We start from the raw sequence: 22727 nt of genomic DNA on the forward strand, positions 1-22727 counted from the left end.
TAAATAAGACAATATAATGTAGTCAGTCGTCTATAATTTATGATAAAATAAGAAATGATAACCGAAGATGAACCTATTGAGCTATTTCGTTAAATCTGCGAGTCCACTAGTTGCGAAGTGGCAAGCGGTTGGGCATGAAGAACGAAAGACCGATAAACGTTATGGTTCCAAGTTGCAGGTAGTTGACTAGACACAAGCGGCACAAGACCGATGAGTATGGAACTCCTTTTAAGATACCTATGTCCAAAACAAGACGTCCATCGGTTAAAGTGATGATCATTGTTAAACCAAGACATTGTAGTTAAACAATATTGAACCGACTTCTCTGACAGGGTCCGAGATAGTCTGGTGCCATATTTTGTTTAAATGTACGAACTAATTTTAAATTATAACATGTACGTTTGTTGAAGTAATTAAATTAAAAGGGATTTTTCCGAATGGATTTCATTATCTTATTATATCTATATCTATTGACTAATTAAATTACGACTGTCGTCGGGGTAAACGTTTGTGAGGTTTTTTTCGCTTTCAATTTAAACATCAGTTCGGAGTTTTTATTATAAAAACTTCATCCAACTAGACCTGCTAAAAGTATAAAATGGCCTTGTTTATCAAGGCCATTTTCACAACCTTCTATCACTGAATTTGTGTGATAAAACTGCGATTGTATGTTGTTATTGGCTGCAGTTACTGTAATTGCAAGATTACGACCAGTACAAAAAGCACTGTTTTGGCTGCATTTACTGAAATGATAACATTGCGATCATCGCATATTAACTAGTGTCATTGGTTGACTGCCCTAAAAGAATTGCAACCATGGCATATTGATGTTATTGGCTTGCATTTACTGTAATTTCAAAATTACGATAATTACAAACACTGCTACTTTGGCTGAATTTACTGCGATATTTAAGCTTTGGTGTATTGGTTGCAATTATAACAATTATTATGTATATAACAATTATTAATTGTAAAGTCAACATCTCCTGAGGATGCTCCGGTTTCGGAGCAAAACGTGCGTAGAATTTACATTGCCGAGGATCTGTTTGGTGTGGAGTATTAATAAATTACACCATACAGATTCTGCTGCTGTTGAGTATAGCAAATTAAGCTTAATTTTCATAATATATTATGAATTTCCGCAAAGTAACGCCTGCTTCTATCCAATATCCAACTTTGCATTCATCCATAGTTGTTATTGTTGGCTGAATTTCTGTAGATAATTAGGCTAATTTACTGTAATTATAACATTACTATTATATTGTTGAAGCATTTTCGGTCATCCAGCTATATATAGCTAACTGTTTAATAATCTATAGTTGACACATGTTAGCCATTCCGGAGGTCTGAGATATTGGATTACATTGTTGTGCAAGGAGTGCAGTTTTTGATGCAGTCATACACACATTAAACATCAATAATGATAATGCCATCATGATGAATGTAATGTAACTATAGAATGTTATGAAAAAAAAAAACTATTATTTTCATAACAGTTGATATTGTATTCCACATATTTTTGAGCCTTTGACATAATACAAATGACTGACTGACGTGATAAAACTACTATGAGCTACGGATGGTGAGGCATTTTATGCAAAATTTAATTTTTTTTTTAATCAAATTCTTTGTAGACGGTGAATAAAGAATGTTTTTTCTCAAAAAGATTAACTATACAGTAAAGCCGTTTATGATATATGTGTTGTATTCGGTGCAAGTTAAAGTAAATATAATGTACCCTTTTTTCCTACAACACATTACCCCTTGACTGCAATCTGTCATGTTAGTATAAATGTGACGACAAAGTCAAATATGCTAGGCCGGGCTAACCTGTTAGGGGTAAAGCAGGCATTAAACCCATATCTCTAATCGATTTCTACGCGGCATCGTACCGGAAAGTAAATACGCTTGGTGCCGATAACTAGCTACAACCGAAGCCTTCCAGGTTAAAATGCAGATATGATAAATTACCAACTTGCCCTACCGGGAATCGAACCCGAGATCACACACTCACAGTCATAAATCCACATAGCTCAGCACTGCGTCAGGGAGGTGTCATAATTTTCAAAAGTGCCATTTGAAGCGTTAAAAATATAGCATTGAAATATATTTGACTAAACCTTGGGTGTATTGTAATAACTAATTTGTAAAACTTAATCTTGGTTAAAGTGAATAATATATTAAATACTCACTATTTAGCGGAGTCGGTGAGCTGGTATTCTCGCCTGCGATCGTAGCACTCTTGTATGCCGGAGTCCGACCATAGCGCCTTGATCGCTTCGACGTAGGGACTTTCGAACGTTGTTACGCTCTCGTAGTCGATTGACGATATCAACTCCGCCTTTTCCTGAAAGTTTAGGTCAATGGTTTAAATAAAAAAAAAAAACAATACATGATATTATAAAGTGTTCATCACTCGCTTCAATGGTGATGGAAAACATCGCGAGGAAACCGGCAGGCCCTAAGGGATCACCATAGTTTGCTCAAAGGCGTGTGAAGTCTACGAATCCTTGGCCAGCGTGGTGGTACCGCCTAAACTGAACGGCTAAGCCCTTCTCATTCTGGGGAGCCCCGTGCCCTGTAGTGGGCCGGTAATAGGGGGATAATTATGATGACGTTAAAAAGGTGTTCGTTTGTTTGGTACTATATTTAGAACCGATCTTAATGATATTTGCCACATAAATTTTCATAGCCTGGAGTGTCACACACTTACTCTGTATCCTGGAACAAAACCAGGGTAACATTCCTTGGAATTTATGAAAAACGTTTTGGTCACAAATGCAATGCACGGTTTCGAATCTAAATTGATCTTAGCGAAAATAACTAAATAATAGTATAATAAGACGTGAACGGAATAAGTGAAAGCTAAATACAATTATAAAAATCAAGCTTAATTTGCTATACTCCGCGAAAAGCAGGACAATCTGCATGGTGTAATTTATAATTTCTTCAAATGCAATGTACCCACTACGCAAGCTTCGCTCTGCCACCGGAGCATGCTCATGAGATGTTGACTTTACAATGACTTTATTATTCACTGTAAAGTTCTATTTCTAATTCTACAATGTATTGGTGTAATATATGGAATAGTGTAATAATAGAAAAGTCCTATTATAGTATAAAGGACTACGTAAACGATAAAAAAGCTTGGGTGTAAATTATTGCTCTCCAGGTTGCTCTTCTAATAATTTAAAATTACATTGTGAGATGGCGATAACAAAAAAAAAAAAACACCCGGCTAAGTTTGTTGTGGGCTTCTTCTTAGACCGGGACGCGTTTGGAACCCTCGTAGCTTTAGTTTTAAGTTTACGAATGTGGTTATCGCCATCATCTCACTACCGTGTAATTCTTATGTACGCATCAAAAGTGCCACCTGTGGGCCTACTTGAATAAAGATATTTTTGACTTTGACTTTGACTTTGACTATGGCTTTATGGTTTGTCGACTTCCGGAAAGCGACATCCATATGATGCAGCAGGCTGGGAGTAGAAAGAGTTGGCGAGGCTTAAAAAAGCCTATATCCAGCAGTGGATGCATATTGGCTAATGACAATGCATATAAGCCAATATTTTGCACCAATATGTTGCATTGGCCAATGTGTTGCATCAAGTCTGGCAACCAGACTTAGTTCAGTCGGGTTGCCAGAATTGGTGCATCACATCCCAAAATGTCGCATGTCAAAGACGATAACCTATAAGATTGGCTTTACTTCAAATAACTTCCTTATTTAAAACAACCTATCCACACTTATTTAAGGAGGGAAATGAGGATGAATAATGGATAGGTCATTTGTAAGGATTTCGAAATCCTTAAGCCGCTGGCTACCTGCGATTCGTTCGATATCGTCTGTCTAACTAGTTAGTGGTACACGCTGCGTTTTCCGATACATGGATACCCCGGCATCCGTCGGTCATCCGAGCTATGTGCCCGCCCATTGCCAATTGAGTTTCGAGACTTCTTCTTCTTCTTCTTTACGGTTCTCCTTATTTATGCTGATGGATCCCCCTATCGTGAATATAACGCTGAACTTTTCTATCTGGCTAATAGTTAGCGACCATGGCCTCGAAAACAGGGGAACGTTAACGTAACCAGGTACACGCACAATAGACAATTATCAAATTACTGACATTACATATGTTAATTACCGAATTGGACGGATTTCCATATTGTATTTTGAGTAGATCCATGGCACGTATCATGCTCTGCATCGCCATGAAGATGTTTTGGTAGACGAGTTTGATGAACCCGCGTTTGTCCTCGTCGCTGTAGCCGGAGCCGTGAATGATTCTCATCTGCTTGATGAATGTTGATTTGCCGGATTCGCCAGTGCCTGGGGGTAAAAAAAAACGTCAAATGTTTAATTTTTTTTCCTTTATTCTTTCCTATAGGAAAAATTCTATCCCATAGGGAAAAGATATATCACCATACAGCCAACCAAATATTTAAACTAAATATATGTATTACACTTTTTTGCCCATCATCGGAACGGTTAGCATAAACAGGAGACATAAAGTTAATACCCCGATTATATCCACCAACAATGTATATTTACTTGTCCACCTGCCAAAGACCAGGGGACAAGGGAAACAGGGGAACAGGGGAAAGGAGAAGTTAACACCCGTTTGATATTATAATATTGTTAGGATATTAATTTTTTGGTCGGACAGTGTATAAAACTGTGTAAGCGGATACAGATTTTTATTTTTCCCCATGTAGAAAATGTCTTCTGCCCATGCTATCCGTGCAGTACCCGTAGTATAAGATTTACACGGTCGCAACGTACCGACATCGACCATCGAAACACTGTAATGCTTAAGAGTAAATTGGTGCTTATCAACAATGTTTTAAAGCTCATATTAGTCCGCATTGATTCAGACAACTCTCTGGGAAAAGTTGGCAGGATTAGCGACTCTAAATCGAGTGAAAAAAGATCCACTTTGCTTTAACTTCCTAGTGTTTCGATATCGAAAACTACTCTACGAGCGTTAAGGTTAAAAAAAAACTTATACAAGGAACCCTTACCAAGAGTAATTAAGTGCAACAGCAGGAGTGCCTCTCTAGCTAATAAACATGGCCCATGAACGAGGGTAGTTTAACTTCCATGAGGTAAAACCGCAAAGATTAATGGATGGTATGCCGTTAATATAAGGCGAACAGCATTGCATTCTCTTCTTTTTTTTTTTTTTTTTTTTTTTTAACTTTATCATCTATCTAACCTTCGCTACCACTCATGAGCTTTCCTTAGTTAAATACTTAAATGCGTGCTCGTAATCGTGGAGTCGTTTTCGAGTATCGAAACAGTATCAAAGCATCAAAGTAAAACGTACCTAATAGTTTTTCGTTTTAGAGAGCAAATTCTGTACTATCTGATTTTTATTTTACGTACCTACGTGCCGCTATCTTGATTTAAGGAGGAATTGAAACTTTTAAACAATAATTTCCATTTTCCATATTACTCTGACCTGACGTGTTTCGATAAATGAAACTGTGAATGTACTTTAAGATTATAAGTAAGGATACTAGGGAAGATTTACACGAATTTGATCGTCCATTTCTTTGTGCAAATCAATGAATTCACCTTTACTGCACACAGAAAAAAAGGGCAGATAGTATGAATATACAGTGCAATTAAGACAGGAGCCGCAATCTGTACTCGTTCATTTTAAAAACTGGTTCAAATAAGATCACAATAATTATATCTGTTAATAAGGTAGTTGCCATTGTAGGTAGTTGTAGCCATGCATATTTCTGCCGCTGAGCAGCATTTTTGCCATGCTGTGTCCGGTTTGAAGGGCGTGGTTGCCGGTGTAATTATAGGAGGCTTAACAACTACGCCTCAAATTGATGGACATTTTACAGGCTCTTTGCATGCCCTGTACAGTGTTGCTCTGTTGATGGGCGGTACACCGATAACATCAGGTGGGCTATCTGCATTACTTGCTAAATAAAAAAAAATTAAAACCCATATTCGCCACAAAACGGCCGAGAACTTACAAAAACAAAACGCATCTTTATTGTTTCCTCTTTTGGAATTACCTTGGTACTATGCCGGTTAAAGAGTTAAGTACTAATTTTTAAAGTACATACTGTAAAAAATCCACGTACTGATATGATAATTTAATGGCGGTCTTCAAAGATAAAAAATATAAGTAGAGTATTTACAGAGAGGAGTGGCAACGGATAGTCAAGCGTTCTTAAGTGACCCATTACCGGCCCACTACAGGGCACGGGTCTCCTCCCACAATGAGAAGCGGTTAAGGCCGTAGTCCAACACGCTGGTCTTGGCGGATTGGTGGACTACACACACCTTTGAGAACATGATGGAGAACTCTCAGGTATGCAGGTTTCCTCACGATGTTTTCCTTCACCGATGAAGCTAGTGATTTTAAATGATTAAAGCGCACATAACTTAGACAAGGTAAGAGGTGCGTGCTGGGATTGGAACTCGCCCACCGAATCCGAAATTGAAGTCGAAGTCCTACTATCGCTTCAACAACAACTGTGCAATGTTTTAATTTTCAGCGAAAAATCAATTTCATTTGAATGAAAAGTTGGGAAAGAGCAACTGCTGAGTATCTTGCCGGCTTCTTCTCTGTAGAATCTGCCTTTCGAACCGGTGGTAGAGTCACTACAAACAGACATACTTGCGTTAACGTTTCAAAAGTGCTTATTTTCGGCCTACTTGAAATGAATGAATTTTGATTTTTTTTTGTTTTTGAAATTATGTCACTAACATTTAATCGGCACATCCGTTTAAAAGGGTAAGTAGATGATAGATAGGAAAACTTTTCGCTCGAGCGCAAGCGTAAGAAGCCGGTAAAAAGCTTGCAAAGAGGTTCGTGCACAAGGTAAAGATAAAATAAACGTACATAAATATACCTATTTAAATATTATAATGATACAGTACTACAGTTACGTAGGCACGTTTGTTTTTATTGAGTTTTGCAAAATAAAAAAACTGCAAGATCATATTAATAAAGAGTTGTCGCGGTCGGACGGAGGACATAAAAAGATCGGCATGGAAACGATTGCACCGATAAAATTGCAGACTTTAAATTTTATACATTTATTAAACTTAATGCAATACCTTCCCAACATTTGTGCATTTTATGAATTAAATTGTTTTTATCACTTGCACAAAAACAGGACATAAATCAATTTTGCTGCTGCACTTAAATAAAGAGTGCCTGTTTATAAGTTGCGAATAGACAGTAAACTCAGTTAAATTTTTATATGGAAAATGGAAAATAAAGTGCATAAAGGCTGATTTTGTAAAGCATTCCATTAAATATTGCCTGTCCCTGTCGGAGGCTGAGTGCTCCTCCAGTGCATAATTTTAGAGATATTACAATAGTATATCATATGAAATATACATCAGCAGGGCTAGCAGGAGATAAAAATTATATCCCCTGACAGAGGGTATAAATAACGTGCCTACCTGCTAAATCACTGGCACATGGAATATAAGAAGTTTACCCCTGTTTATTAATACACATAAATTATTTGGATATTATTTCCACTTGTGTGCCAATGCTCGTGTATTAGTGCACTTACCCCAATTGTACGTCGTGTATATCTACTATATATTGCAAGAATACTGTATATTATAAAAGACAGCAAATCTTTTAACTATCTCTTAAAAATATCTTAATGTGATTTTTAATTGTAATTTTCAGGCATACAATATTAATCCTTAGAAAAAAGGTGTTTTATCAAAAATCTTAAGTAGATAAACCTTGCCCTTATAGCATATTATTCGGTTGCATATATTATGTGGTAATGACAAATTAATATTACAGGATAATGAGAATGTATCATCCGTAAGTTATCTGCATGGCAAGAGTATAGGTACAGAATAATCTAGTATGGTACTGTATATATTTGGGAATACTGGTATGCTGTAATAAATATAATAATAATACATATACACAATATAGATAAATTTGAATATATTGGTAAGTGGTTAATAGCTACTAAAAATAAACTTAAATTTCAATGCTATATTGTAAATTTACTTCCTTATTAAATGATGACTATTTTTAATCATGACTATGTATTATATTGTTATTTTTGAAATCCTCTGACACAGTTTAAAAAACTTGAACTGCAATAACTCTCATTAATTTACATCCAGAAGTTTCAGAAATTTTATTTTAGAAAATAACACTGCAGCCTGAAATAATAGCATTTGTTCAGCATATTAAAAAAAAAATAACATAGTCTTAGAATTAATGTTTTAATATGACAAATTAACTAATTTTGGTGGGTGACTAGTGACTACTAGTTGAATAATAAAAATATTTGCAGTCATAACAAACATTTAAGTTACAGGTAAGCACTTGCACTTAAAATCCATGATGTACTAAATTGACAAATCTGCTGGTATATTATGTACATCTTTAAACTTATTATACTCATGAAAACACTTAATTAAATAAATAAAAAATGTAATAGTACTGTACTTACTGTACTTACCACATTAATTTTAAAGCATTTATATTGTTGTATTTTATTGAGTAAATTGTTAGTGTTAGTGAAATTTTAAAAAATAATAGATATTTAAAAAACATGTGGTGACGGCAGACACAGTTGTAACCACCCCTAAGGAGATATAATGGAGACCTCACATCAGCTTTTAGTCCAGCAGTGGACTGTTAGAGTCTATTGAACTTATATATAGCAGTTGTGATGTCCAGTAGATAACTAAAGGACAACACCACTGTTATATATATCATCTTAAAGGGAATAAAAGATAAAAAAAAATGTTTTATCTAAAACAATTACTGTGTGTTATCACAATATTTTATTCTTGTCTCTTATATCTTTTAAACTTATCACTGTCATGTTTTATCACAACTTCAAAATGCTATTTTAATTATAAAACTTTTAGTGTTGTGCACTAATCTTCATAATAATAATGAAACATAATTAAATATGTTTTCATTTTTGTTGTCAAATAATAAATAAAATATAATTTCAAATGTAAAAATGAGCCTAGCTTTTTCTTTGCTTTACTTTCTTGTTAAAATGCAGTCAATGTACATGAAACATTTAAATTTCAGTTTAAATATAAATAGTAAGTAAGAAAACCAAATTTTTCAACCCTAACTTATGTTAATGACTTGACATTTATTATATGTAAGCGTTTGTGTGTGTTTTAATAGTACATTAATGCCTTAAAAAAATTCTGTTGCAATAGTAATCCATGACACCACTTGACCCTAAATGTAAACACAGCTGATGTTATGGTTGTCAAAGCATATTTTTTTTATCAAAATTTTGTTTAGTACATTTAAAGCATTAATCTGAAGAATAAGTTACAAAAGAAAAAAAGTTGTGTGTTACCAAGAGTACTATACACCTACTTTTCATATTTTATTGTTATTTGTTTTATCCAGTATTTCATAAAAAAATAGGCAATTTATATGGCATAGTAGCAATACAATTATCATTGAAATGTGCTAAGTACAATGATTTTGATTTTTTTTTAAATATGTGCGATGTATGTAGTCCACAAATAAGGCAAGTTTAGCCAAAAGTATTAAATGCTGTAATATTTATATGCAATATAATGATATGGTTATTTTTCAATAATCTGATTGATCAAACCTATTAACGATCAAATGTCTCATATTCAGGTTCAAGGGTAACCTCTAAGGCATTAATTCGTTTAAAATTTAAGATACTGCAAGTATGAATATGTATATATGAATAGTTTTAGATGGACAAAACAAATATTTCTCATCAAAATATATAATAGATCAACATTGAAACTCATGATTATAGTGATTGTCACATCTCTACCTATTATTCATAGCAATTTACCCTTAGATTGCAAAACAGTGTCATTTTTCAATTATTTACACAGAAAAAATGTACTATTTATAACTCTGTTAACTTAGTTAAGTTTAAAAATTTATAAGTAAGCACCATTATTTTATGCACATGTTTAGAATGCTTGAAATGGTATGAAGCTAAGCAGTGCCTACAGTAAATAACCAAAATAATATTTTTTTATTAATTGCCAATCAATTATCTTTCTTTCGTGAATCATAAGCCCTCAACCAAGAAAAGTCAATTTGGTGTGAAAATAAGGGAAGAATATCTCAATACTAATCTTAAATTAGAGACACATTAGACACAGAGAATAATAATAAAATAATTATTTCTTACCAAGCAGAAGTAGCTTGAGCTCTCTCCTGGCATCGCGTTTGTCCTTTCGGAGTTGCCGCTCTATTTCCTGGTTGATTCTCTTTTGTTCTTTCGCTTCTTCCGACATGCAGCACTCCATGTTTCCTCAAGGCGGAGAGCCGCAGATCGTCCCCGCGCGCTGATCCCTGTCCCAGCGGCAGGCCTATCAACCGAGGCACTCCACTCCTAAAAACGATATATCGTTACACTCACTGCATCACGGTCACGACAACTTTCCGACACGGAGTCCACTAATTTACACACCGAGTCAACGGCACGTGAACGATCATCCGATCTAAGATCTAATAAATCCTAAAACCGACAATCCGGTCACTGGGTGTGGTGACTTATGATCAGTCATATACATATACGCTTCTGTCAACTGCCGACATAAACACTTCGAAATCCGTTTATATACGAGCGTCGAACCTTGCGAACCGACCGTATAATCTCATTAATGTAACTAGATTCAAGAAACCTATGACTACTCCCCGCTACTGTGTAATAATATAATTAAAACTGTGAACAAACAGCGAATTGATGATACCTAGGCAATCTACTGATAACTAGAACAGCTTATGTCTAGGTTACGATGTGATATACCGTGCTTTTCTTATCTTAACACTTTTAAATTGTATTTCCACCCGCGTTACCTACCCGAGTATATATCCATAGGGCACGATCAAATCTTTCACTTCAAATTATTGCACTAACCACGACTTTATTCACTCGAGTCATACAACGTCCGCCTCACTCAATATGGCGCTGGGAGATTTTAGGCGAGGTAACTACTGCGCGTGCGTCGTGCCAGTGTTAGAGAATAAAAAATAGAGGACTGTAATTCGATCAAGCTTTACAGAAGTTGATAAAAGTAAAATTATATCGATCCGGCTGAATTTCTTTGGTAGATTAAAAATGTAGGATTTATAATTTTCATTCTCATCAATTATTAGTGTGACAGTTATCCGTCAAATAGATCATAATTTTTTTATCATCTGTGTTGAATGTTCGATACTCAACGTTGCATTTATATACTCTTTACTGTTCATCATTGCATTTTTATCTCTATGCTTTTTACTTTAGCTAGACTGTAGCAGTGCCAAGCACCCCGGCTCAGTCTCGTAAATGGAGTTTCGCTACGTTCTAGCGAGGTTTTAGCCCTTATTTGGCATCATTTGTATAATATTGACAGAAAGTGCTTGTTTGAGGCTTATATACTCACTGGTCTATGGAATATAATCAAAGAGAATAGAAACACTAAGTGGGTTTGCTTGCGGTTGCCGCGAGAACGATTGGTCGCCATGTGCTCGGCTGTTTTTGAAGGGATGGCTATATTACCGTAGTCGATGAGCTTGCATTCATAGGACCAGCGTTTATTATCAAAAATCTGGTTCAGCTGCTAAACCTGATCAAATGTTTAAGTGTCTTAAATGGATTCACGCGTCTGGTTACCCACACCAGCTCAATTGGACAGCATAACATTATTTCTTTAAGTAAATGTTTTTTCTACAACCCATTCTTGTTTGTACCTAAATATTTGAAATAAATTTGAGAGATTGAAATATCAATACTGCTTGGATCACTGACCTCATTTTTTGAGGAGTGTGGGATATTGCAAGTTATAGTTATCAATAGTATTAACTAACTAGTAACTATCTATTAGATAGAAGTAGGCGTTAATTTGCGGAAATCCATAATATATCATGAAAATTAAGCTTAATTTTAACATGAAAGATTAACATGAATGAGCCTACAGCGCCCTATGATAGGAACCGAGTGCTGGAAAATCGTAAGTCGTTCAAGAATGCCAATTAAAAACATAGCACTAAGTAAGTTTTCGTACTTATTTGAATTCCTAAAATCCCTATTAAATCCTGTATTTAATTAATTGGCTTTTGATATTGCATAATTGGAAGCCAAACTACTGTTATCGTTGATATATTAAAAGTGGTTCGTCTGACAAATCTTTAGTTATTTCCACTACCTATTTAAGTTGTTTTTTTAAGTTAAATCGAAAATCAGTCTCGAAGCTTGAGAGGATTATTATATTGACAGGTTCAAAAGTAATGCTATCCTTTTCTAAGGAAAAGAATTGGGAAGATGTCTAATTAAAATGTGTCGAATTAGTATAATTTGGAGATTTGTGTACAACAGAATAATTGGCCCTTTAAATTGCGCACTCACAGTAGCAGATTCTAATTTCACAAGCTTAGTCCATCACTAGGTAGGTATATGTTATTAATTCAGTGTGAAGTTTATAATTACGACGTGGGACATCGCAAGCGGATATTATCTGGATCGTTGTCCAATTAATGGGAATTTTATCAAATTGACAAATCGACATGACATGGCACAAAGAACATCGATACCTAGTGAAAAGGGTGACACTATTTTTGGAGCTACCAGTTTTCTTAGTTTTAGAGATTTGTGTGTAACAAAAATGACAGCATTGTTGTAAGTTTAATCACTACTCAGAATAGATTGCAATCACAACACTATAAGTTGCCCAACACTATATACCTATACTTAATGCCTCAAACAATCATGTTGTCAAGCAAGCGCCTCTCTCAACATGAAAGTTTTAAATGAGCCGAAGGGTCGCAACGCTTAATAGTACAGGGATTGTATATTCGTCTAAATTAGCCGGATATTTAAATATGAAATACTGTTGGTTACTTGGTAGGTATATACTAGTGCCAATACTGTTGCACACGAATCTCTAAGCTGAACAATAGTTGTTGTTAATTAACTAACCAATTTAAAAGGATGGCACATGTTTATATTTATATATTATATATTTTTTTAAAAGGTGCTATCTTTTTCAAAAAATATAATATATTAAAAAAAATATAATATATAAATATAAACATGTGTCATCCTTTTATTTTTTGGACAAATTTAATTTTTTTGTAGAGTTGGATACAACAGAGGGATCAACTGAGTCAACATAATAGGCACCACTGCGTCTAATGCGTGTGTAAAGTTTTAGACCTGACATTTCAGTTTTTTACACGCTTTTACTAGCTTCACCTGTATGTATGTTTGTATGAATGTTTGTAACCAACTCCTATGAGCTCGATTTTGTCCTACTTTGAACGGTCAGATTTCTTTTAAACTTTGTAGACATATCGAGGACCGATGACAATACACTAATCTGAGAAGATTATTCCAATTTTCAATATAAAAAATATGATTTTTACTACTACAGCGCCATCTAGACAACGCTTTTTTTACAATAAAATATTTTTTTTATTTACACTATTATTAATTTATATTTATTGAAATTTTTAACACTATTCTTAATTTAGATTTATTAATTTTTTTTTTCAGTTTTTTAGTTCGTTCGTTTTCTATAAAAAACGTGTTTTTTTATTATTATTTTAGAGTAGGTTACAACGGAATTGGCACCACTGTGTTAGAGCATGTATACTACTAGTAAGAAGGTTCAGAATGCATTTAGTATCTTTAGTATTTTAAATATACCTGGCAAAAGATCTTTGATATCGCATAGCTTTAGGAGGAGATTAATATTTAAATTTCTTTTACTATAAAAAAATAATACTTATTAAAGTGATGTAACTCAGTAGGTATCTACTTAAAGTTTTTTTTCTCTTGGTTTAAAACTGCTGTCGTATCAGTTTCATTGCTTGCGAAGCGCTAAGCGAACCGCGATTGGAAACCGATTGCGGTTTTACAAGAAAAATCATGTAATTGTTCAAGATACAAAATATAGACTTACAAAGTTTGGTTTTACTATATCTTCGTACCCTAGAAAAGCGGCCACACAGGTTTAGCACCACAATAAAACTTTTCACTGTTGTTAGTTATGAAAGCTTTTTGTGGATGTTCCAGGCTCACAATCCAATATTTATCATTTGAAATTCTATTCACTTTCACTCCTTAAAATTATTTCTCGAGACCAAGCGTATTATTCATACTATATCATGACTAAACATAAGTATAAAGAATTTTTTGTCTTATTGATACAGATAATAATTAATATTTTTTAATCGCATTAGAAAATTCGAGCATTCGGCACAAGACACACATTCTAGCATTTTGTTCTTTATGATTGAACCTTATGCTTGCGACTGGGAAACCTTGTCAGCTAATCGCTGTTATATATATGCGATGGTATACGTCAGAGGATTTAAGTGATATATCTATTTCAGAAGCTGTAAAAGTGTGACCGAGGTAGTTACAGTTAACTCTAGCAAGTAATTAATGTCGTTTGCTCGTCCTAGGCAAGGATTAACCTTGCATTACGACTGCCACTAAAATGTCGGGTGTGTCATGGTCATTATTTATTTAAACTTTTTAAAGATATTACCATGAATTAATTGTTCTACAGTTGAACAGCGAAATGCCATAAGCCATCTAGGTACATAGTTGGCATCCAATAAACTCTTACGAAATATTTTTCATCATCTTCCTAAAACGAATCCCTAAGGTTGTACCTACACCCTTCCGACGTTCATGTCGAAGACGACCTCCTGGAACAGCAGTGAGCGCTGTGAATTAACGTTGGAGGTTCTTTGTTCGATTCCTTGGTTCGATTGTGCAATTTGGGAAATTATTATTACTGTGGTTCCGCCCTCCAGTACGATGGACCGATGTCATAAAGATAGTTTCGGGGGGTCGGTGGATAAGGAAGGCTGAGGACCGGGTGTTGGAAAATAGGTTTAGTTTTCTTAGCATTGAATGATAGACCGATATTATAAGGTCATCGGATCGGGAAAATGATACTTCTTCGTCTTTTTGGACAAGATTTAAGGCAATAGTGAATTGACATCCTATATAGACAAACAAGCAACCTCGACCTAGGCTTTCCACACAGGCATAATATCATTGACGTCAAGCACAAACCTATCCAATAGTAATGCAGTAGTTGTGGGATTGACCACCGACTACACTCAGCAGCCTAATCCTAATGTTTTAACCCTAATGTTGCCACCAGTGCTTCATTAAGGTTAAAAGTAGTATTTCGATTGAATATTCTTTACATTTTTCCAGCTTTAACGACTAGTAGTAGTAGTATAAACGGAAAACAGTGGAAAAAGGATCAAGGATAGGTTTATTCAAATTTTTTATTTTTTTAAGATTTCTTGTAGTATAAGTTATACACTTAAAATTTTATTAAAGCTTTTTACAAAAAAAACATTGAAGTAAATATGTAAAAACCCTTCTTATCCCCGTCTAAAGTTCGGTCACTCATTTTAATAACCTTGGTAAACTTACCGTTTTTAACTTAACTCCACAGAATTAAGAACAAACAAACCGTTTTTTTTTAACTACGACAATACACATACATCGTCAATCGTCATATAGCCCCAAAGTAAGCGTAGCTTGTGTTATGGGTACTAAGGTGACTGATGAATAATTTTAAGAATAATATACATAAATACTTATAAAAACGTAATTTTTTACATGACTAATATTGAAGCATCAAGAACCACTCCACTTTAGTAGTGTTTCTCGAACGGGCAGTTAGTTACTTTCCATTTAGCAGTTGACAGTAATTATTTTAACGCTAAAGTTTTAAACGTTTAACATAAAATGAGGAAAATGGAAAAGTTTGTGAGCTAGCAACAATACGCGGGTGCGATGTAAGACATGCGCGGGGCGTTTTCGCAGTTTTTGGACATAATGCAGTTCATGCAATGAGGGTTTTGTATGTTCTTAGTTCAGTGCTTAACTCTATCTTTATCATTACGCAGTCTTTATACAGTTTAAAAGTTCTTTGTTCGGCGGTGACCACCCTCCAAAAGCTCTTTCAAATTCTTTAGCTACGGCTATTGTTAAGTGATCGTTGCATTTGTTTGCAACAATTTGTATTCCCACAGGCAAGCCTTTTTCTGTAAGCCCCAGCGGGCAGGCGGTTGAAGGTAGTCCCAGCGCATTGAAAATTGTCAAGTACCCACAATCAAGGAACTTGTAAAATATTCTATAGTGTAGATGCGCTGGATATGGGAACGTAGGGAATAATAATACTGCATCGTCGGCTAAAGCTTCCTAAAAACAGATAATTAAATTTATTAAAATGAAATTAATTTATTAACAACCTAATTTTTATTTTATTGTGTAATTTTCGCTTGGTACTTAAGTCCTAAGAAATTTGTGGTTAATGTGATCGTTTATGTTGGTTTATGTGATATAAAAATATGGCATTACTCTTATGTGCAATAGTACTGTTTGTTTCCCATGAAAAGTTTATAAATAAATAAATACATAACACACTGCAAAGTGTAGTTACCTAAGTAAGACTTTTTCTTTGAGTTCCTCGCCTCCGAGGAACTCAGTGCGCAAGCGTTACTCGGAGACGAGGAAGATTATTTAACTTATTATCAGACTATTATTCCCGTTTTTACTAACGACGCCTAAGTAAGTAACGTCCAGTGGCGTGCACTTCATACATGCACAAAAGCACTGCCTACACTAAAATTTATATACTATTGGTATGAGACGAGGATTAGTGCCGTTTTGTGCAATTTTCCTGCTGTATGCATACCTTGTCAAGGAACCCAGTGTCCTAGGCATACATGTACCTTTCACAACTCATACAACTCATATAACCTAACTTGTCTATGATTCTTGCCACATGCTTACAGATAAAAAGGACTTTACACACAGATGGGCAGACCGACAGACCAATAGATAAAAAAGAAAACCTCTCCCTTTCTTTTCAGAGCATAGTCCCACCACCCAAAATTATGAAATTATAATGAGGCAACTTCATTGAGAACCCATTTTCTAACCATGTTTGGCCCGACCTGGGAATTCAATCCAGAACCTTGACGGGTTTCAGGACATCCCTGACAGTTTGTTCTATTATTGTAAAATTCTATTAAGTCTGTAACTTTTATAAGTTCTGTAAATAAATGGTTATTTTACATAATACTGCATGCTGCCAGAAAGTAGCCTATGTTACTCCGTCCTTTCATCTAACTCGATGCCACAAATTAAGTGAATGGGTTGCTTAGTTAGGGTGTGAAGGAAGGACAAACTGACACACTTTCGCATTTTAATATTAGTGTGATTAAAACTTACATCGAAATCTGATTTGATCTCTTCGAAAACCCTCAGCAAATTCTTGTAATAGCTTTTTGGTAAAGCGTCGAAAAACTTTTTCACTGGGCCATAGGCGACACTCGTTAACGAATGATTCGATAGGCCGGCCATTTTCTTTAGAACATCGGGCCACACGGACACCCACTGGTCGCGTTTCTGTGGGTCCGTGTAAATGTTTTGCACGTGTGGAATGTTGAAGAGAACTCTCACACTTATCTCCCACATGTGTTCTACGTTGGGTATTTTCAGCTGAAAATATCAGAAAAGTATGACGAATGATCAGACGGTATGTGAAGGCGAAGCGGTGATATGGTATGGTATGACTTCGTCCCCCCTTTCGCGGTTTGATCTTCGATGATCGAACTTCGACTTCACACACTTTTGAGATCATTACGGAAAACTACAAACGAAAGAAAATCACCAACCTAGTTGGTATTACTGAAAAAGTTTAAATATCTAGATTTAAAATATAATTTCACGTTAATTTATTTCAATAATTACAAACTTTTGTCATTTAATAATTTTTCCATGTTTTATTTTTAAAACTTAGTTACAAAATGGTTTAACCAATTCATGTAATGATAAAAATTATTATTGAAATAATGATAGGATTGTATGACATTCATAAAGTGTACAGTTAGGTACCTACTTTGAAATAAAATATTTGATTTGGACCTCTCAGGTTTTTTCACGACGTTTCCTACACCGTCAAAACATGTGATATTTAATGCTTAAAAAACACAACTACGAAAAGTTATATAAGTAAAGATAGGCTGGGGCCTAACTCGGTTCTCTCGAAAGCGAGTTCTAATACCTAACTAGTCTATCAAAGCTAGTGCGTATATTATATTTTGAATCTTTCTCAATTTTCAGTCAATTTTGATCTTAGTAAAACGATGAACAGTCCAATAAAAGCTTCCCATAAAAAAATCTTACCCTGGAAACCCCCTGTTCGTTAGTTATTCCGAGAAAAGCAATACTTCCTTGTTTTAAAACTATTCTTGAACTTCATATATAACTTAATGTGCAATAAAAAAATAAATGAATAAAATATTTAGTGATCCGAACTTAGTAAAACAAAGTACATTTTATTTACAAATTTTCCATTGCCACATCAGAAGGAGTTAAACTCTCTTAATATGCATTAAAAATGGATTTCGACGAACTCACCAGAAAATATTATTACTTACGAGTATACTATTGACTGTCGTGCTTAGTCAGCATTTTATAAAGATTAAAAGTTAAAAGATTGAAAGTAATCTGCTCTAACCTCTTTAACGTCTGTATTGTATGTTGATTTTATATAGGCTTTGGCTTTTTCTAGTGCTTTTCTTACATCTGATCCAATTTTATTAGTTACATGACTGTTGTCACCTTCCATGTAATAGAACTTGAGCCGCGTCAGGTCTACCTGTAAAACAGAATTTTTTAATGCTTACAATCTCGTTTTACTTAGATTATGATTTTATTAACTGCTATGTGCCGTAAATAGGTGTGTTTGTAGGCTTTAGCCGGGTCCAGATATTTTTACCACTACAAGTTAGTCCTTGGCGGCAATCTCACCTGCTTGTAAGTGATAATGCAGTCTAAGGCTAACCTGTTAGGGGTACGACAGTTACATTAAATCTATAACCCTAATCATAAGGTATGTTAGGAAAATTAAGCTTAGCTTACTATAGACCGCGAAAAGCAGAAGAATCTGTACTGTGACTACATACATCGAGGGTAGATTGCCGAAGATCTGTTTGGTGTGGAGTATAAGGATTGAAGAAATTATTAATTACACCATACAGATTCTCTTGCTTTTCGCGGACTATAGCATATTAAGCTTAATTTTCATAATATAGCATGGATTTCCGCAAAGTAACGCCTGCTTCTATCCAATAAGGTATGTATAATTTGTCCGATCCAATAACAGTATTTCAAACTTCGTATCTCATTGTGGACGCCTTTAGGTTAATTCCGTATCATATTATCAAATTGTCAGTTCTTTGTTGTCTATGATATACTACGACAATACACACATCGCCACCTAGCCCCAAAGTAAGCGTAGCTTGTGTTATGGGTACTAAGATGACTGATGAATATTTTTATGAATTAGGGTCTTTTCGCCTTTTCGCGTCCGACGCCCAATTCGCGTCCAAACGACGGTACACTGTTTTACAACAGTGAAAAATAACAATACCGACACACCAATCTAAACAAGAGCGCTTCTATTGATGTTCGGACCTATGACAGGTACTCACACACAAACAAAAGATCTGTGCGTGCAACCCAAATTTAATGAAAAATAAACTAATCTTGCGTGTGCAACCAACAAGTGCTGACGCGCGAATGTGTTGTAAAAAAAATAGTGAGCAGCTGTACTTTTCACGGTAAGTATTTAAGGTGTTTATGTGAAATTTACTTTGTTATTGAAATTTACCTTAATTGTGAACCACACTATAGGAATAACGATGTTTGTGCTTATATTTTTCTACTGACAGTTTTATATAAGGTGGACGCGAACTGGTACATACAATTTATAAAAAAACCACTTTGCGTCCGCTGTGGACGCAGATTACTCTAACTATTTCTCAGTAAGATGTTTAATTAAATACGATAACATGGGAAAAACAACAAACTTCCTATCAATTTTAACAACATTAACATGCATAATATGATGGCCGATTTGCGTTCATATTATTAGAAATATAAAAAAAGATAATGAATGTCAAAAATCAGACTTGGACGCACAGTTTTCCTACATTAGAAACCCTATAACATTTTGCGTCCATCTTTTTATCACACGAAAATAATAGAGTAAAATTTATATAATTTTGTTTAAATATACTCTTTATAACCTACCTAACCTAAAAATATACAATTATTATACGAAAATTATTTTATGTATTTGCCAATATTTGAATTTTGATCCATTTTTAGGGTTCCTTACCCAAAGGGTAAAAAAGGAACCTAGTACTAAGACTTCGCTGTTCGTCTGTTACCAGGCTGTAGCTCATTAATCGTGATAGTAAGACAGTTGAAATTTTCATGGATGATGTATTTCTATTGCCGCTTTAACAATAAATATTAAAAAATAGAATAAAACACGGAACGCGCGAGTCCGATTCGCACTTGGCCAATTTTAAAGGCTTTGTACCGAAATGGTAAAATAGAATCGTATAAAGCCATCGACATGATATTCGAAATAATAGTGAATCTATTAATGGAGTTAGTTGGAGGAGAAAAAAAAATATCCTGAAGTGCAATTTATGTTAACTTTTATGATATCAGCAATTAGGTATTAAATAAATGTTTTGATTAAAATCACAAGCTTCCCTTTTTATTTCCTATTTCCCTTCCTAATTATTTCTAAACAGGTGGACGCCAATTGGTCCACAGGCGGACGCAATCTGGATTTTGTGGACGCAAAATGGGAAAATCGCCTGTTTCAGCTATTTGTACCTGTGTAGAATAAAACATCAGATGCGTTGTCCAAAACTGTGCATTAAACTTGACAAGACTATATAGGGACTACATTACAACCATATTTGATTAAAAACTACCGCACGGACATTTTTTTTTACACGTTCAAACCTAACAACTCCACTAAGTGGACGCAAACAGGCGAAATGACCCTATATATACATAAATACTTAGAAAATACATATAAACACCCAGACACTGAAAAACACTTATGCTCATCACACAAACAATTTCCAGTTGTGGGAATCGAACCCACGGCCTTGGACTCAGAAAGCAGGGTCGCTGCCCACTTTTGCCCTATCATCAAAGTCTTTAAGTGCTTAATAATAAAGATCATAGTTTATTGATAAGCCTAGTTGGTGGCCACTCATTCCAGTAAAATCTGACTGAGTTAGAAAGCCATCATATAATCAAACATTAATAGTCCACGAAGATAATAATATTTTAGAGTTCATCATCATCATATCAACCCATTACCGGTCCACTACAGGGTACGGGTCTCCTCCCAAAACGAGAAGGGGTTAAGGCCGTAATCCACCAGGCTGGCCCAATGCGGATTGGTGGACTTCCGGTTCATGTGAGTTTGCAAATACTAGTAACATATTAAATCAATGCTGGCCACCAACTTTACTTGCGTAATAGGGCAAAAATTATGTACTTAAAATTGGATCGATTTCTCTACACAGTAATAGTACCTACTTATGATAGCTGTTAAGATATTGCTTACGGGTTTGTCTAAAGGTACGTCAGGCCCATTCGGTTGCCTCAGAACTTTTAAAAGCAATGTTAAGTCTTCTGCGTATCTCGTGATGGGACCAAGGGCAAAGTATTCCTCAAACTCTGAATCTAAGCAATCTGGTGTGTGACCTGGAATAAAAGAGAATTATCATTATTAAATGTAAATTAATAAAAATTATATATTAATATCTTCATCATATTAAGGAATATTAAGATATAGCCATCTCCTTTTAAGAGGAGACCAATCGCCACGTGCATAGAGGGTATGCACAGGGTATGCAGATGACATAAAATGAAGAAAATCCTCCAGTACGAGTTTTGAAAAACCTAAGGATATGCATTGTAAGAGTTATAAAAAGGTGTAAATTAATTTTAATTAGTGTCAAATATCCTACCAAGATTGGGGTGCAAAAATTTGCAGTTAACAATTTTAAAAAATTTCAACAATAAATAACAATAGAAGTGCCACATTTATTAAAAAAACAGACTGACTTGATTTTTCAAAAGTGCTTATATACTTGAAATAAATGAATTTTGAATCCTTGTAGGTATCGGCATATGCTTTTCTTTTATTGTATTAGCATGTGACGCTTACCAATTTCCACGTGAGCATGGTGTGTACCTTTGAGCTATGACATTATATGACATGATGACAATGATGATGACACTTGCCTTGAATAGAAAGTAACCTTGGTGTGGGTTTGTGTCCGAAGATTCCATTGAACATCGGCGGCAGTCGCAACGATCCTGCTATATCTGATCCTACCCCCATCAGGGAGGCTGCTGACGCAATTAACGCTGACTGGAAATGTAAAAAAATCTATCAGTGAACGCTTCATAAGTACCTACCTGAATTTTTACCATGAATAAAACATATTTGAATGTTGAATTTATTAATAAATAACTATATAACCATTTTTAATATGAATAAGTATCCAGAGTGGATAGAAACAAATTCCCAATCTTCGTAAGAAGGCACTTAAAATTAACAAAAATATTGATTACTTATATCATAATAGAAGAAAAAAAAACTGGACTAAGTAATTCTTTTTTAAGAAATATAAAAAAGGGTTATTAAGTGTACTGGGGATCCCAGCTATTTAGCTGGATACCTTGGCCATAGAATTAGTTTGGACATAGGGGCAATACTGCTAGCAGCTTAGGTACTATTTGACGTAGCGATGTCGAAGACGATTTAGATTTAATTTAATTTATAAATATTTTAATTGTAGTTTATAAATTTATTGTGAATAAATATTAGT

The 22727-nt window shown here is 34.8% G+C and overlaps 2 protein-coding genes across 8 annotated transcripts in view; both read right to left on the reverse strand.

The window, feature by feature from the left end:
- The window catches only part of LOC120626251 (guanine nucleotide-binding protein G(q) subunit alpha), a 28112-nt gene extending 13843 nt beyond the window's left edge, over positions 1 to 14269 (reverse strand). For all 5 annotated transcript variants that reach the window (XM_039893667.1, XM_039893666.1, XM_039893669.1 and 2 more), the window contains exons 1-4: positions 13931 to 14269; positions 10174 to 10377; positions 4146 to 4330; positions 2193 to 2347 (exon numbers count right to left, since the gene is read on the reverse strand). In XM_039893667.1, the coding sequence (XP_039749601.1) occupies positions 2193 to 2347; positions 4146 to 4330; positions 10174 to 10291 (458 nt within the window). In that variant the 5' untranslated portion in view covers positions 10292 to 10377; positions 13931 to 14269. The remainder of the gene's footprint in view (positions 1 to 2192; positions 2348 to 4145; positions 4331 to 10173; positions 10378 to 13930) is intronic.
- Positions 14270 to 15677: 1408 nt separating this feature from the next.
- Positions 15678 to 22727, reverse strand: part of LOC120626250 (fatty-acid amide hydrolase 2-B-like) — a 31562-nt gene continuing 24512 nt past the window's right edge. For all 3 annotated transcript variants that reach the window (XM_039893664.1, XM_039893663.1, XM_039893665.1), the window contains exons 5-9: positions 22138 to 22267; positions 21455 to 21594; positions 18530 to 18670; positions 17239 to 17508; positions 15678 to 16203 (exon numbers count right to left, since the gene is read on the reverse strand). In XM_039893664.1, coding sequence (XP_039749598.1) covers positions 15901 to 16203; positions 17239 to 17508; positions 18530 to 18670; positions 21455 to 21594; positions 22138 to 22267 — 984 coding nt within the window. In that variant the 3' untranslated portion in view covers positions 15678 to 15900. The remainder of the gene's footprint in view (positions 16204 to 17238; positions 17509 to 18529; positions 18671 to 21454; positions 21595 to 22137; positions 22268 to 22727) is intronic.

The sequence above is a fragment of the Pararge aegeria genome, chromosome 9 (genome assembly GCF_905163445.1).
Source record: "Pararge aegeria chromosome 9, ilParAegt1.1, whole genome shotgun sequence".
Classification (NCBI taxonomy): domain Eukaryota; kingdom Metazoa; phylum Arthropoda; class Insecta; order Lepidoptera; family Nymphalidae; genus Pararge; species Pararge aegeria.